The 14,632-nt window shown below is 35.6% G+C and overlaps 1 protein-coding gene across 1 annotated transcript; it reads right to left on the bottom strand.

The window, feature by feature from the left end:
- Nucleotides 1-3,045: 3,045 nt before the first annotated feature.
- On the bottom strand, nucleotides 3,046-5,431 carry LOC132186957 (uncharacterized). The gene is made up of 5 exons (XM_059601087.1): nucleotides 4,849-5,431; nucleotides 4,406-4,747; nucleotides 3,933-4,290; nucleotides 3,696-3,809; nucleotides 3,046-3,605 (listed from the first exon to the last, which is right to left on the bottom strand). The coding sequence occupies exons 1-5, from the start codon at nucleotides 5,185-5,187 to the stop codon at nucleotides 3,496-3,498; spliced, it is 1,263 nt and encodes a 420-aa protein (XP_059457070.1). The 5' UTR covers nucleotides 5,188-5,431; the 3' UTR covers nucleotides 3,046-3,495.
- Between the last annotated feature and the right edge of the window lie 9,201 nt (nucleotides 5,432-14,632).

The following is a 14,632-nucleotide window of genomic DNA, read 5'->3' as shown; positions in this document are numbered from 1 at the left end:
TATGACAAGAAGTTTAGTTCATGATAATATCAAATTCCAGACTAATGCCCCCAAATAAAATAAATAAATAAATAAAAAGAGAGTAGGGGATGATGATAATTAATCATATGCACAAACAGTATCAGATATGAATAAAGCAAAAAAAAAGATTTGATTAAGAGTTTTGTTAGGATTACTATAATTATAAGTCTTTTAGTAATTGACGTGACAATTTACATCGCGCATATATGGATCGGCACGGAAAGTTTGTTTCCTTGATTTAATGTTAGATATAGTTGACCTCAAAGATGAGACATAAATCTTTACCGTACAATTAATAGGCAAAGCTGGGCATGTTTGTGTGCATTTGAAGATATGAAACGCTAATAACAACTAAGAAAACAAAATCTATGAACCGAAAATCAGTGCACCAAAAACGCAAAGTGGAAAATCCGGGAGGGGGAGCACATAATTTACCGAGAGAACCGAGTCGGAGGGGACCCAAGAGAACGTGATTGACGGCTGGATATGGGCCTGAAATCAAGAAAGTCTCACCCCCAACCAACTGATGCTGTCGTGTGTTTCTTCTCAATCTCAAGGTTACTTTTTCCATCACGTGCTGACAGCTCCTCCACCTCCTCCTATTCCACGTATATTCTATCTGCTTGCTTTTTGCACTCTCGCTTGCTTGCAAACCAATTTCTCACAAAAAATGATCAGTTTCTTCACTACTAGATAACCCTCTTCCATTTACTACAACCCAACGGTGCGTTGCTCTAAAGAAGATATTACAACATGGGAGCGCAATGAATCCTCATTTGTGAATAGACCAAGTTTTCTTCTAAATCGGCTACGTAAATTTTCTCTCATCTACTCTATTAAATTGGCACCAATTCAAAATACACGTAAGAATTGAGAGGTGTTTTTTTAGTTTTGAGTTGAAAAACTATTTTGATGTCGCAAATATGAACATTGTATTTCTTAGAGTGTGTTATGTTTAGGTCGTTTGTTAATGTCTTTAGTTTTTCTCATATTTCTCCCTCCCCCTTCTCATACATTCCCTTTGATCTCATCGTCCATTGTCTCATATCATCCATTATCCTTGATCTCAAATGAAATACGGATGGTTTATTTTGTAGCATTTAAGTGTATATATGTGTCACGTCATACAAAATTTTAAATGATGTGACAATATATTCATCATTAAATCTATAAACTATAATTTAGACTATAGAATAGATCATTTTTTATTTCACGTGACGTAGACTTTTTTATTATTAAAAAATATTTTCAAACTCTTAATAAAAAAACAAACAGTAACCCTAGACCCTAAACAAAGAATAAGAAAAAAAAAATAACAATTTTATTTAATATCAATATTTAAGTTGTAAAGCAGAGGGAGCCTGTTCCCTTGTTTTATACCACAAGGTCACCCCATTAAGAGGACAATGATTAACTTTAGAAGGCAAAATAATTGTCTTCAACCACCTCCACCGGTCTCAACATGTCATATGTACTTCCACTGTTTCCACATCTATTTAATTAAAAATGAACATCAAACAGAAACATCACCAGTTAAACACTTCACTGTACCAATCAACCCTCAGTTAAGGCACAATTAGGCCATGCACAAAAAAAAAAGTACGAAGCCTTGGAACCGATTAAGAGAGACGGGTTATGGAGCGTACTTGTTTCAAGTTTATCCCACAAATTAAGCGGCCCTAAGCTTATGGGCTCTCAATCTGCTTGAATTTTTATAAAATTCAGACAGTTTAATAACGAGATCTTCACTTAATGTATAAATGATAAATGTTATATATTATATTTTTGTTGATCCAAATGCATGGCCATGGCCATCGTCTAAGAATGATGGGGGAATCCAATCTCATCATCTGCTGCTTCTATCTATCTGAGAGTGTCAGGTCGGCCCATTTGTGTTTTCTTTATAAAGTTAAAGTTGAAAATGAAAGTCGTGTACATTTCAAACACCAACTGACCTAAACTACGCTACACCTAATGCATGTCATCTCAAGGGGAATAGTTTCTCGAGAGTTTAGAAAAATAGCTCAAAGTAGTTGACTAAAATGTCTGATATAAAAAAGTATTTTCAACCTTTTTTTATTTATTTATTTAAATACTACTTATACTAGGCCTCTCACTTGGAAATTCCTTTTATTCTACTACATTGATTTTGGGCACTTTTTAGCATCAAGGGTCGAGATCTTGTATGCCTAGTTTTGATTTCGGTCATTCATTTTAATTGAACCATCCAAATTTTATCACAAAAAATTAAAATTCGGTGTCTTTCCATCGTTATTGCCATCCTCATCGCTACATAGGGTATGCCCTTCCGTTCCCTATAGCTATTTTAAGGGTACTGGCCACCCTTGTAGAGAAGGGATGCCCTCCGGCCCCTCCCCAAATGAGGGTGATAATGAGAGAGATTGGAAGCTATGGAGTGGCGATAAGAGAGATAGATAATTGGGAGACAGATGTGAGATTTGCACCGTTGGATAAGACATTAGGAAAGAGAAGAGAGTTGATTGAGTCAACGTTGCACTGCGTGAATAGCACCATATCACAACTACCAAAGCTGTCTCCCGACTCTCCACCCCGTTACTTTTTTAAGATGAGAAGAAAAAATAAAAAAAAATAAAAAAAGCGGGAAACGCAACGGGAGCTGTTCTATGAAAGGGAAGGGACCCAAAACTTGGCGATCTTAGTGGCCCCACACAAAATCACTCAGAACCGTACGGCCAATATCATCATCCTCTTCATCTGTATCCATCACCGTCCATTGCTATCCACCATCGATCCCCCATCTCCCAATGCTTCACGCTTAAGGAATTCCCACCATTCCCCCAAAACTTTCTTTTCTCCTTTTAACTTTATTTGTTTGATGGAAAATCCTTCTTCTCCCCATTCACTTTCTAATGTTATTTGAAGAAAAATGTTGTTTGAAATACTTTTGAAGTCATTTGCAAATTAATGTGAAAGTTTATAATTAGTAAAATAATTAGAGCAGTGTGTAAGATAGAAAGGAAGAAATGAAGCCGCATATAGAAGTTAGACAGAACTTAGAGCTTTCTTATTACTAAACTTTTAACCGATCATTACAAGAGGTTTGTGGATTACACCCCATCTACAACCTCATTTCACCCACAGTAAAAAGTAAAAACCTCCCCCAAAATTACACATTGCGCCCCCCCCCCCACACACTCTTTTCCGCCCACAAACCCACCAAAGAAATTTACCCACCACTTATTAAACCCATCTTCACCACCACTGCTAATTCCTTCTGTTCTTTACTAACTTCACCTAAAGCTTGGTAGTTCATAAAAGCTGGCAACCTCCTCAAAAATCTGGATCTTTTTTATTGCAACAAAAACAACTACACTCCCCATTCTTGAATTCCTTGCTTGTAATAAAACCAAAATACCATATACTATCACAAACTCCTACATCTATACTGCTTTTCTGTGTCCAACCAAAACAAACACAGCACCCATTGCAGGCTTAATATGTCCATTCCTGAGGCAGGCGTATCTCGTGGTTCAGAGCCCCCTCCGGCCGTAAACTTCGCCTTTGCTGCATCAAGATCGCATTCGCCCGCGCCACAACAGCATCTGTGAAATACATAACCCAGATTTTAAGACAGCAGAAAACTAAAAGATCTGTGAAGAAAATTTGGCCCAATCTCCAAAAAATTAGCCTACCGTGGTCAGAGGCATAGCCAGTATTGAAGCGTGGCTGAGCGTGCCCGCCCATGTCATCGAAATTCAAGTTCAGAGCCTGAACAACCTTGGCCGGAACGATGACTGTGGGACAAGCTGCCAAAGAAAGAAAAAATATTAATGTCACTAACACTCCAGGTAAAATCCAAAGAACGAAAAGAAAAAAGTAGTCCAAATTTGAAACGCCAGAAAGATACCCAAAACCTGTTTTAGGTGTACCTGTTTTCTTGCAACATTCCGGCGCACTATTGTATCTGCGAGGCAAGAATACTCCAGTTCCAGCGCTCTCCCTTTTCACACCAGATCCACCGAGATAACCAGCTCGCGTGCCCGAACCATGGTGGCGTGGGAGTTGATTTTGTTGCTGAGCTTGCAGTGAAGGCCATGCAGATTGGGGCAAACCCATAGGCTTTCCACATCTTCCACTCTCGTACCCTGTAGTGTTTCTCACCCTGTTCTGGATCTGTTGCTCTTGCTGGTGCGGCTGAGTTGACCACCCCACCTTCACTTCCTGTTGTCTCTCCCAGACTGGAACCCGCTGTGACTTTAGCACCTGGTCCTGCCTCAGATGCTGAAACTGCAAACACAACAAACAAAAAAATCGCTAAGATTCCCATTTTCCCGGAAACCGTTTCTCAATTTTCTCGGAAGCCAAACAGGGGGTAACTTGAAGAACCACCAAGTTAGCTCACCTGAGTCGTCTGTGGGAGATTGTGAGTGAGACTCTGGTTGGAGTACAACCCAAAGCTACAGCTCTTAGCCGCGGAGGTTGGATTTGTAGTCTTCGGAGGAGCGAGCAGTCCTCTGCTCTGGTAGTTGTATTTGGGCGACTCACCGCCCATCTTCAGCCTCGCAACTTGCCCAGCCGCTGCGTAAATGAGATCCCAGGTGTCATTCTTAGCACCAAACGGCGTCGTCGGAGGAGACGGAAACTGAGAGGGACCGTTTGGGCTTCCATTGCTCGATACAGCACTGCGACCGGACCAGCTCCCGATTCCGCTCAGAGTCGACTGGGGCGACCCGGCCATGACCCACTGAGTCAAGAAAATTGCCAGTGTCATAACTCGGTTCACGAAAGCAAAGAGATAAGATAAAAGAGAAAGTGAAAGATTCTTTTAGGAAAAAAAGAAGTTACCTCTGGTTTGTTCTGAGGGAGACTCGGCTTAACGGCGAGTTTCTGAGTTTCGTGAAGCGTGAACTGAGTCAGGCGGCGAGTTAACCCGGCGAAGAATTCCTCCTCGTCGCTGCCCTCGGTCTCGGTGGAACCCGCAACGGACTCAACGGGCGAGTTGACGGACGAGTTTGGACCTAACGAGTCGAACTCGTATGGAAACTCGGTGGGAAAACTGAAACCGGGTGCGAAACCAGCGTTGACACCCCTTTTGTTGAAGTTTTCCTTGTCCATGAGTGGGTCGTCGTTAGTGAGAAACTGCGAGTGATACCAGACCTTGGCGTCTCCTACAGACTCCCCCATGCAAAGCCCCAAGAAATACAAGAGAGAGAGAGAGAGAAAGAGAGAGAGAGAGATGGGGCTTATGGTGGTGAAGGGAAATGAGATGGGTATGAGGGAGTTGCTGGCTGGGGAAGATTTAATAATGACCCAGCCGAGTTTGCTGGGTTTGCAGGCCGAGGGACCCAACAAAAGGAGAAAAAGTAAAAGGAAGAAGAGGGAAGTGTGCGTTAGAGAGAGAGAGAGAGAGAGAAGGGGTGCGGAATAGGGAATGTTGAAGACAAGCTGCTTTTATTAAGGTTTCAGGGTCTCGTTGAGACAAATTTCAAAAAAAAAAAAAAAAATGAGAGAGAGAGAGAGAGAGAGATAGAGAGGGGGCACAATGGGCCAATGGTTGGAAACATTTGTCCTTGTATGCAACCCATCTGCCACCTGTCTAAATTTGCCTAATTCTGCAGCAAATTAAAAACTTATAATTAATAATGAGTAATGTACAGAAACACATAATTATATATGATTGGGACTGTGGTCTATGAGATTTTTACTGGTTAATACACTGTTACTTGGTTTCAAATTATCTACCACCAATGAAGTTTTACTGCCTCAAACCTTTTGTCTCTTTATCCACTTTCAGTGCTTCTTTAAAAAACATAAAAAAATAAATCAGACTTCTTTTTAGGGCTTGTCCAGACATGCTGTGGACATGGCCAAGCAGTGTGTATTAAATTGATTTTTTTTTTTTTTAATTTTCAAACACAAAATTACAAATATATTTATGTTCATGGGCCAACAAAAAAATTATCATTTTTCCAATCCATCGCATTGATTCAATTTTGCCGTTTTAAATATTCACAGTGATTTGTGATTATGATGCCCATTTCCCTACAACAACCATTTAAAAATGATTGGTTTGTTTTGCATTGAAATAGTGTAAACGACATAATACGAGACAATCTAGAATTCATAGGACGTCTTAACATGCCCTTTTTTTGCCAATTTAATCTCAACTTGGATGTTAATACTCTGTCCAAATCCAAAGTTTGCAATTTTTTACTTAAGAGAAACTATACAAACCACATTTTATTCCAATCTTATTCTACTTATATTATATAGTAATGTTAATCACTCCTTCTTTTTTCTAATTAATGCTAATCTACGAACTAATTGATACAGCACTCCCCTCACGGATTGATTTATGGTGAGCTAATTTCTTAAAACTCTACAATTCTCAAGAAGAACAATTTATCAACTCGATTTATTAAACAAATAAAAAACTAGTACTTTTGTAATTACTAATAGGCCACCAGAATGGACATCAATTAATTGTCTCACTATATATATATATCAAGCAAGATTAAATCAGTTTAGAGTTAATTATATCACTTTATGAAACAATTTAAAGACCTGAATGTTATTATATTTAGGATAAAGTTATTTTTTAAAAAATTGAGCTTAAAAAAATTCTTCTAATTCAATTTATTAAATTAAAATATGTTCATCTTTATTAAAAATACATAAGAGAAACACATATTTTAAAGATAAATGTTAATTTAATATACTAAATTTGAGAAATTTCCTTGGAATGAAAACTTTTTTCCTTGTATTTTATGATGGCATTCAAATTATTTTTTATCTATTCCATTGCCCCCAACTTTTATAAGTTCGTAGCATGATGCTAATAGATATGCATTGTCAAGTGAGAATTAGCCGCTTAACCTTACATTAAAGGCATAGTTGTACTTGCATTTTTTGGTCATGCTATATACTATAATTTTATCTCATATTGATGTTAATATGGCTAGGGAGTAACCATTTATTTTATTTTATTTTTAACAATGATTAATCAAAGGGTTACTATACAATATACCCTATCGTGTCAATATTAACAAGATAAATGCGTAGTATATAACATTTATCTTTTGAGTAACGGTTAGTCTCACACAGAAGGCGTAATTGGCACAAAATAGGAATTATGGATTATGTTGATACATTTACCACACATGTCAAACGTCTGGTGTAGCAAACATGCAAAAAAGGCCAAGGGTTAGAGTGGCTCACTAGCGACGACGATAAAACCATCTATGATGATAAAGTTAGCGGTAATGAACTTTGATAGGGTGTATGAACAAAATAAAAGCAAGAAATGTGAAATTGCTTGTCTACATGTGACGTAAACCACTTAATATTTTAGAGATCTTCCATCTTTAGTTGGCAAGTGAGCTCAATTAGCATATATATCGAACACTAATGGGACCCTTATGGAATGTTGTGCATCCTCGTAATTTTCATTTCATTTCATTTTGAATGTTAATTTCAACGGCTTTACTCCCTTGCGGAGTGGGTTCGAAAAGGCAAGGCATTTAAGGCTCGTAACTTGCTTTCCATCGAGGGAGTACCATGTCCAACGGCTCCTTTTCTTAATGTACAAGTCTTAGACAAGTAAGTTAATAATAAGGTGAATATTATTCCTCATAGGACTTGTAACCGTTTCGGGCGTATCTAAGGGAGATGATTTTAGCGTATCGTGCGCGTATGCTGCTTGGTGAACTCGAGCCTTAGGCTTAGGTTGGGGTTGCCTTCAAGTCTACGGGTCCTCTAAACCTTTTTCTACATTTGGGTACACCAAACAAGCTTGTACTTGGCCCACCTCCGATCCACAACCTTGTTCGAGAGCAAAACCACAACGCACTCAACTCAGAACAACCAATTGTGTATCAGCATAAACTTCAGTTTTCCCAAAATACCAATTCTTGGTAATAATCGTAATGCTAACAACTACTATGGACCATTATCCAAGTACAGAAGCAACAACGATGGGTTAAGTGTGCAACAAAACTCTCAATTAAGCGATGGGTTATGTGCAAATTTTTGTGTGAGGGGGTAGACCCCACGAAACCATATGAAACATTGGTTAAGCAATGTTTGATAAACTAGCAATGGCAATGTGAGTGTATATGAAACATTGGTTAAGCAATGTTTGATAAACTAGTAATGGTAATGTGAATGTGATACACATGGTGCAACTTAATTGGAGCAATTGGCATTAAATAGTGTTTGGGCGTGGCATGTTGTTTGTTAAACAACATGTGTGGGAGGGGGGAGCAAATGACCTATTAACTGAAGTTCATAAAAGGAGTAATTTTACACACGAAAAACTCTAAAATTAATTTTATCACTTTTAAAAATATAAAGACTTTTTTTGATACACACCAAAATACATGAACCAACTTGTTATTCAAAAAAAAAAAAATCTCCACAAAATTTAAAACCCACGTAGATTATCCGTTTAGTCAATTTACGAGGGAACTAGCTAGACATAGGTGCATGCTCAAACCCTTAAGCAAACAACACTACATAATTTATTGCCTGCCGGCTCTAGAAAAAAAAATTAATGTGTTTTTTTGGGTGTCTTTTTTTTTAAAATGACGTGCCGTGAGAGGTAAACATTCTTATTTTTGTTTTATGGGATATTTTAGATTTTAAGCTATTTATTAATATTTTCGTTTTTAAATTTTTTTTTAAAAAAAGAGAGTCAGAAAATAAAGATTTTAAGCTATTTAATTTGATTATTGTAATTGATTACAAATTTCATAAATCTTAATCGGCCAAATCCAGCTTGCATTGGACGTTAAACCAAGGTACCTTTTTTGTTTTTTCAATTTACAGATGTTGATTAAGGTGATTTAGTAGTGGAACCCACCTTGTATTTTCTCACATGAGCATCACAATTATCTGTCTCTTTTAATCAACCCCACCCTGTGCCACTAATTAAAGTATCCAAACATAATCATTACTTCATTACATCATCCTTAATTCTCTATCAACATCTGTTATTACGACTCCCATTCATTATTAATTAATGTGTCCTTTTGCTCCGCTTTAGTCCTTCACATGGTCAAAACAACCAAGATTCACAGTTTTATCCATGCCGTTCACCTGCTTCCGAGCGCGTGCTCGTGTGTCTGCTGCGCAGCAAACGCGATTTCTCAAATACACGCGCTACGGAGACGTGCGGGCATTGAATCCGTTGCTATTTGTCAATGTTTGGTAATTGGGACTTAACCCTTTTCGGCTCAATCCAATACATTTGGCCATTTGTGCTCTTAAATTTCCAATCCAATGTCTCATCTCATTCCTGTAGACGGTTGAAATGAGAACCTTTTTTTTTTTTTTTTTTCTTTTTTTTTAATCGAAAAATGCTATTTTCTGTATGAGATCTAATTCTGAATATGAAAAAAAAAATAAAAGATAAAAGATAGAAAATATTTTTTGTTTTTTTGTTTGTCTTTTTGTAATATCATCAAAGCTACATCGGTTACTTAAAACAGGTTCTTATGAATCAATGGCCATTTGATTGGATGCGTTTTACTTGGATAAATTGATACTTTTCACTGTGAGGTTACTAGTGAGTTTGAATTTCACATTATGAAAATATAAAGAAAAAATATAGTTAAAATACATAAATGAACTCAAGCTCATTAGCTTAATCTTTTGAACTAGAGTGATATTCAAATATGTATATGTATGGATAATAATTTTCTCTAAATCAGTCTTAAGAAATATTCTTCACCCATGTAAAATAGTGTCAAGTGTCTATAAACATTTAAAATGCACATTAAATTATTAACCTTAGTAATAGCAGTTTACTAACTTTGACTAAATTTAATGTATCTTTTAAATGTTTATAAACACTTGGCACTATTTTACATGGTTTAGAGGATATTTCCCTCATACTAGTTTGAAGGAAATTTCTGTCCTTAATGTATTATTGGTAAAAACTCTCAAATAGTTTATCTCTATAACAAATGGTATAAGAACCATGGTTAGCTTACTAAGATGGGTGTCCGTGTGTTTGGGCGCGTCGGGTTTGGAATTGTATTTGCTTCCGCAACTCTTGATAGGTGACACTCTTGAAAATGTAAAAAGACTTTCAAGTGATGAAGAGTTGGGTCAATGTGACTAGACTCACCACTCACAAGTGAGAAAAAAAAATGTTATGAGTGCACTTGTCAGTGTTGAATCTCACATTCATAAAGTATAAAGAAAAATAGTAATTAATAAACATAAGCGGATCAACAGGGACGGAGCCAGCCTTGAGAATGAGCAGGGGTCATGGCTGAAAAAATTTAATGGGCAGGGGCCCATTAGCAAAGAAAAAAATTAACCATAAAAAAATTGTTTTTACCTTAAAAAAAAAATTGTCATTTGAGAGGGGGGGGGGGCCTGGCCTGTGCCAGTCCCCCCCTTCCTTTGTCCCTGTGGATCAAAGTCCATTAGCTTAAACTTTTGGGTTAGAGTGATGTTCAACTATATATATTAATGTACTCTTGCTAAAAACTTTATAACCATTTATATTCCCAACACTTCCAAACGTATGGAGCACTAGTATAATTTATTTTTCCATTTTAGTTATTAAGTTTTCAAAAACATTATATATTTTAATCTTTAAATATTTAATTTATTTTATTAATTTTTTATTAATAATTTTATATTTCAACAAATTTATCTCTTGACGCACCGGTAATGGCCATTGTTAACAAGCTTCAGTGAAGACCGTCTGTTTGTGACCGTTCACAACCTTTTCATCCTCACCCAAATCTCAACCTTCGCACCACAACTTCTTTGTGCAACCCAAACCCAAGTCTCCATACCTTATATATAAAAAAAATAAAATAAATATATGAATTTAAAAAATGTTATATTAACTATTTATTTGTATAATTACTTTTCATTATGAGATGTATTCCAACAAATTAACATATTACAAATTTGTAAGTTCCACTACTATTTTGTTTAATAATCTTCTTAAATCCAAAGATCGCATTTTATTTTTTAACTAATAACCATAAGAAATATATATATGAACAAATAAATGTGCTTGAACAAATAAATTTTACAAAAATATGGACCCATTTGATTCGTGGAATAGACCCATGGAATGGAATGACTATTCTCATGGAATAGTCATTTTTTTGTTTGGTAAGAGTCTATTCCTGAGAATAGTTATTTTTATGAAAATGACTAATCCTATTCACATAGGAATATATATTCCTCTAAAAAATGAAAGGAATAGCTATTCCATATGGGAATGACAATGTTTTCTTAAAAAAAAAACATTTGTTTTTGTCTCAAACTTAAAAAATAATAATAATAATAATAAAGAAATAAATCATGTGAGTGGCTGACCACCCCAATGGGTGGCCAGCCAGCCACGATGTTGTGCCACCCCCAATGCATGCTGTGGTGGCCGGTCACTCATGGCCTTTTCTTTTATTTATTTATTTTTTAAAATTAGAGATTTGAAAAAATTAGAAATCAAATGGGCGTCGTAGTAATTTTAGTTTAATTTCAATTATGAAATATATGTTGCTATCAAGTAGAGAATTTGAATAATTATTCTGTTATCCAGTAGAATATGCATTCTGCGAACCAAACCAGATTGTCCTAATTATTAAATATTGAGACAACTAAATTGTTGAGTATTTATTTCTATCATCCAAGATTGGCAGGAAAGAAAGACATGTAGCTTCTACTTGGGACAAAAACGTATTGGTGCAAGGAGCAAAACGTAGAGTAATATGTGGGAAAGCACAGTTGTTGCCGGGCCGAATGGCGGACTGTTCAGCTCACAGAGAACCCGTGAATTACCCGGTGATCAGACCATTACTTGATCTACAATATCTTTTGCCTCCACGGGGAATCTGAATCTTGTTTGACGTGGCACTCGTACAGATTCGTTGGCTTAACTGTCATATGTCATCAGTGTCTCCGTCTCTTCTAACGGGGCTCCCCTCCCATCGTTAACGTGCCGGCGTGTCTTTTTATGAATACCTATCTCACGTCGTTATAAAAGCCACAGTGGATGCCGGACTCAAAACTTCCCATCAATTAGAATTTAATAAATTTCCCGCCAATAGAGAAAATATTGCTTCCTTCTTTTCTTTTCTTTTTTTAATTTTGTTATTTAGAAATATAATAAAGAAAAAAACAACAAAAGTGTAAGCTGTGGGCCGAGGCTTACCTGCCGAAAAGGACTGCTCCTCGTTAGTCAAATTAGCGGGAATATATCATTTTTACTTTTTTGAAAAATTTAGGACAAGTAGGATAAGCAAGAATACACATAGAAATTAGAATAGATATCGGTATTTGGTTATGCTATAATTATTCCTTTAAAAAAATTAGGAAATTACCATTCCCCTAAGAATGGAATTTAAAAAATAATTGTATAATTTAAAAAAAAAAAAAAAAAGTATTTGATGTTTCTTCTATCCCAACAAAATCTTTAGAGTGGTCGCAATCACATTGATAGCGTATGAGAGGGTAGTTGCGATTATTATGAAAGTTACTTTGATTGTTTAGCTACACATGAAGAATCTTTAACATATACTCTTAACATTTGAAATAAAGGTTCTTATGAAAATGACTGTTTAAAGGTTATTACATTTAACATTTTTTTATTCCCAAAAAAAATTATTTATTTTACGGTTAAATAGCTACTTTGCATATCAAATGTAACCTTAATATACTAGTAGCGATACTAACTTAGCAACAAAAATGGGGCAAGCCTGTAGGGGAGAGAGAAGCTTGAGCAGCATATGGAGGCTATAGGTGAAACTCTATCTTGTAGACGACAATTAGGCCCCCTTGAGATCGACAGCAAATATGGTGCCCCAAGAGGTTGATTGTTTCATGTTATATATACATTTTATAATCTCATTGATGCTTACATCGTATTTATCTAATTTTTTAAAACACTTAAAAAAAAAAGAAAGTTGACTGCAAAGGCCTATTTGTTATTTTTATAAATAATAAAAAGTTCTCAAAACATTTTTATACCATGTAAAACTTATTATAAATCCATATAAAAGAATTAATTCTAATTTTTCCCTTTATGTACTCATTTTTATTGTTTGATAATAAATCATTCTTATATACTGAAGGTACCATCATCATTATTATTATTATTATTTTCTCTTATGAAAATAATAAAAATTATTTTGATGTGTAGCGGTTTGCAATCACTTTGGTTTGATATTGGAATTATGAGTTTTGAAGAGGGCATAGTTGTCTTTTGGAGGGAGGCCAATTTGCAGTACGAGAGCGGCTAGTCAAATTGGCGGTAAAGGCGAATAATTGTGCCACTCACAATCAATAAGGCGTGGGTGTCACGCTCGGAAACACTTTAATAAGATCAAAGATTTTGAATAAAAATTTGATGGATAAGAAGGAATTTTCGCTTTCGGAAGATTATGTTTATGGCGGCTCTAAAGTACTAGTTTGCCATCTCTATCTTCAATGCAATTTGCACCTCATTATGCGACACACGTGACTCTCAATGTCCATGAAACTAAAACCCTAATCCCAAAACAAAACAAAAATTTATTTAATCAAGTTTGACCTTTTATTTCTGAAGATTATATAAATTGCATGATTATATATATATATATAAAGAATAAGTTAACGTCTAGCTCTATAAAATGAGTAATAATATAAGTAGGACTAGAGTCTTTTTAAAGTCATTTAATGTGATGTAGCATTTAACATTACCAACCGACCAAAATTCAATAATAATCATTTCAAATTCAATGGTAATTTTTAATGCTACATTACATTTGAGATGACTCTAAGAGGTCTTTAGTCCTGCTTATATCATTAAGCCTATAAAAGTTAAGCACATATTTTGTTAAAATATTGATGCAGCGTAGGATAGTGGTGAACAAGAAAACAACAAGTAAAGGGGATAAATATTCCTAAGATTGTGAGATTATCACAAGAATCAAATAAATCTTCTCAAAACAATAGAGGTTATCTATGATTTAAGGAAGAATAATGAAAAACTCAACTCTGAGTATTCTTATTGAGAAAACCAAATAAATAATCAAAACTCCATTCTCGGGGCTATAAGCATCTATTTATAGCCTCAAGACTCCTAGTCCTAAGATAATAATGAAATAAAATCAATTAAGAAGTCTACGAAAAATAACTAAACTAAATAAAATACTAACAAAGAAACCCAGTTTAAATAAAGATTAAAAGATAAGATAGAATAAAAAACTAACAAAGAAACCTAACAAAAGACTGAAAGATAAGATAGACCATCCCGATCTACATCTACGGAAAATTAACATAAATGCCCGGTGCACGGGCTATCGATCGCAATATCAGAGAAGGGTGCGCTCGAATGCAATTACAGGGGGAATCGATCACACTACCAAACTCTTTTCAGGTAGTCTTCTGACTATCATCTACTCGGGTTTTCCTCATATACTCCCAAGCATTCTGGCCTACATCAAATATTCATACCATTAAGTAAGAATACAACTCGAGAAATATTGTGTATTTTAAGTTGATCATCATACTTATGAGATAGAGATATAGCATATAATATTGCTCTAAAAATAATAATCTAAGACATGAATAGGTCCTCCACCGTCACCGCTACTCTCTGTCGCTCCTCCCAATCACCCCC

The sequence above is a fragment of the Corylus avellana genome, chromosome ca7 (genome assembly GCF_901000735.1).
Source record: "Corylus avellana chromosome ca7, CavTom2PMs-1.0".
NCBI lineage: Eukaryota > Viridiplantae > Streptophyta > Magnoliopsida > Fagales > Betulaceae > Corylus > Corylus avellana.
This window is presented reverse-complemented; position numbering and strand designations above follow the sequence as displayed.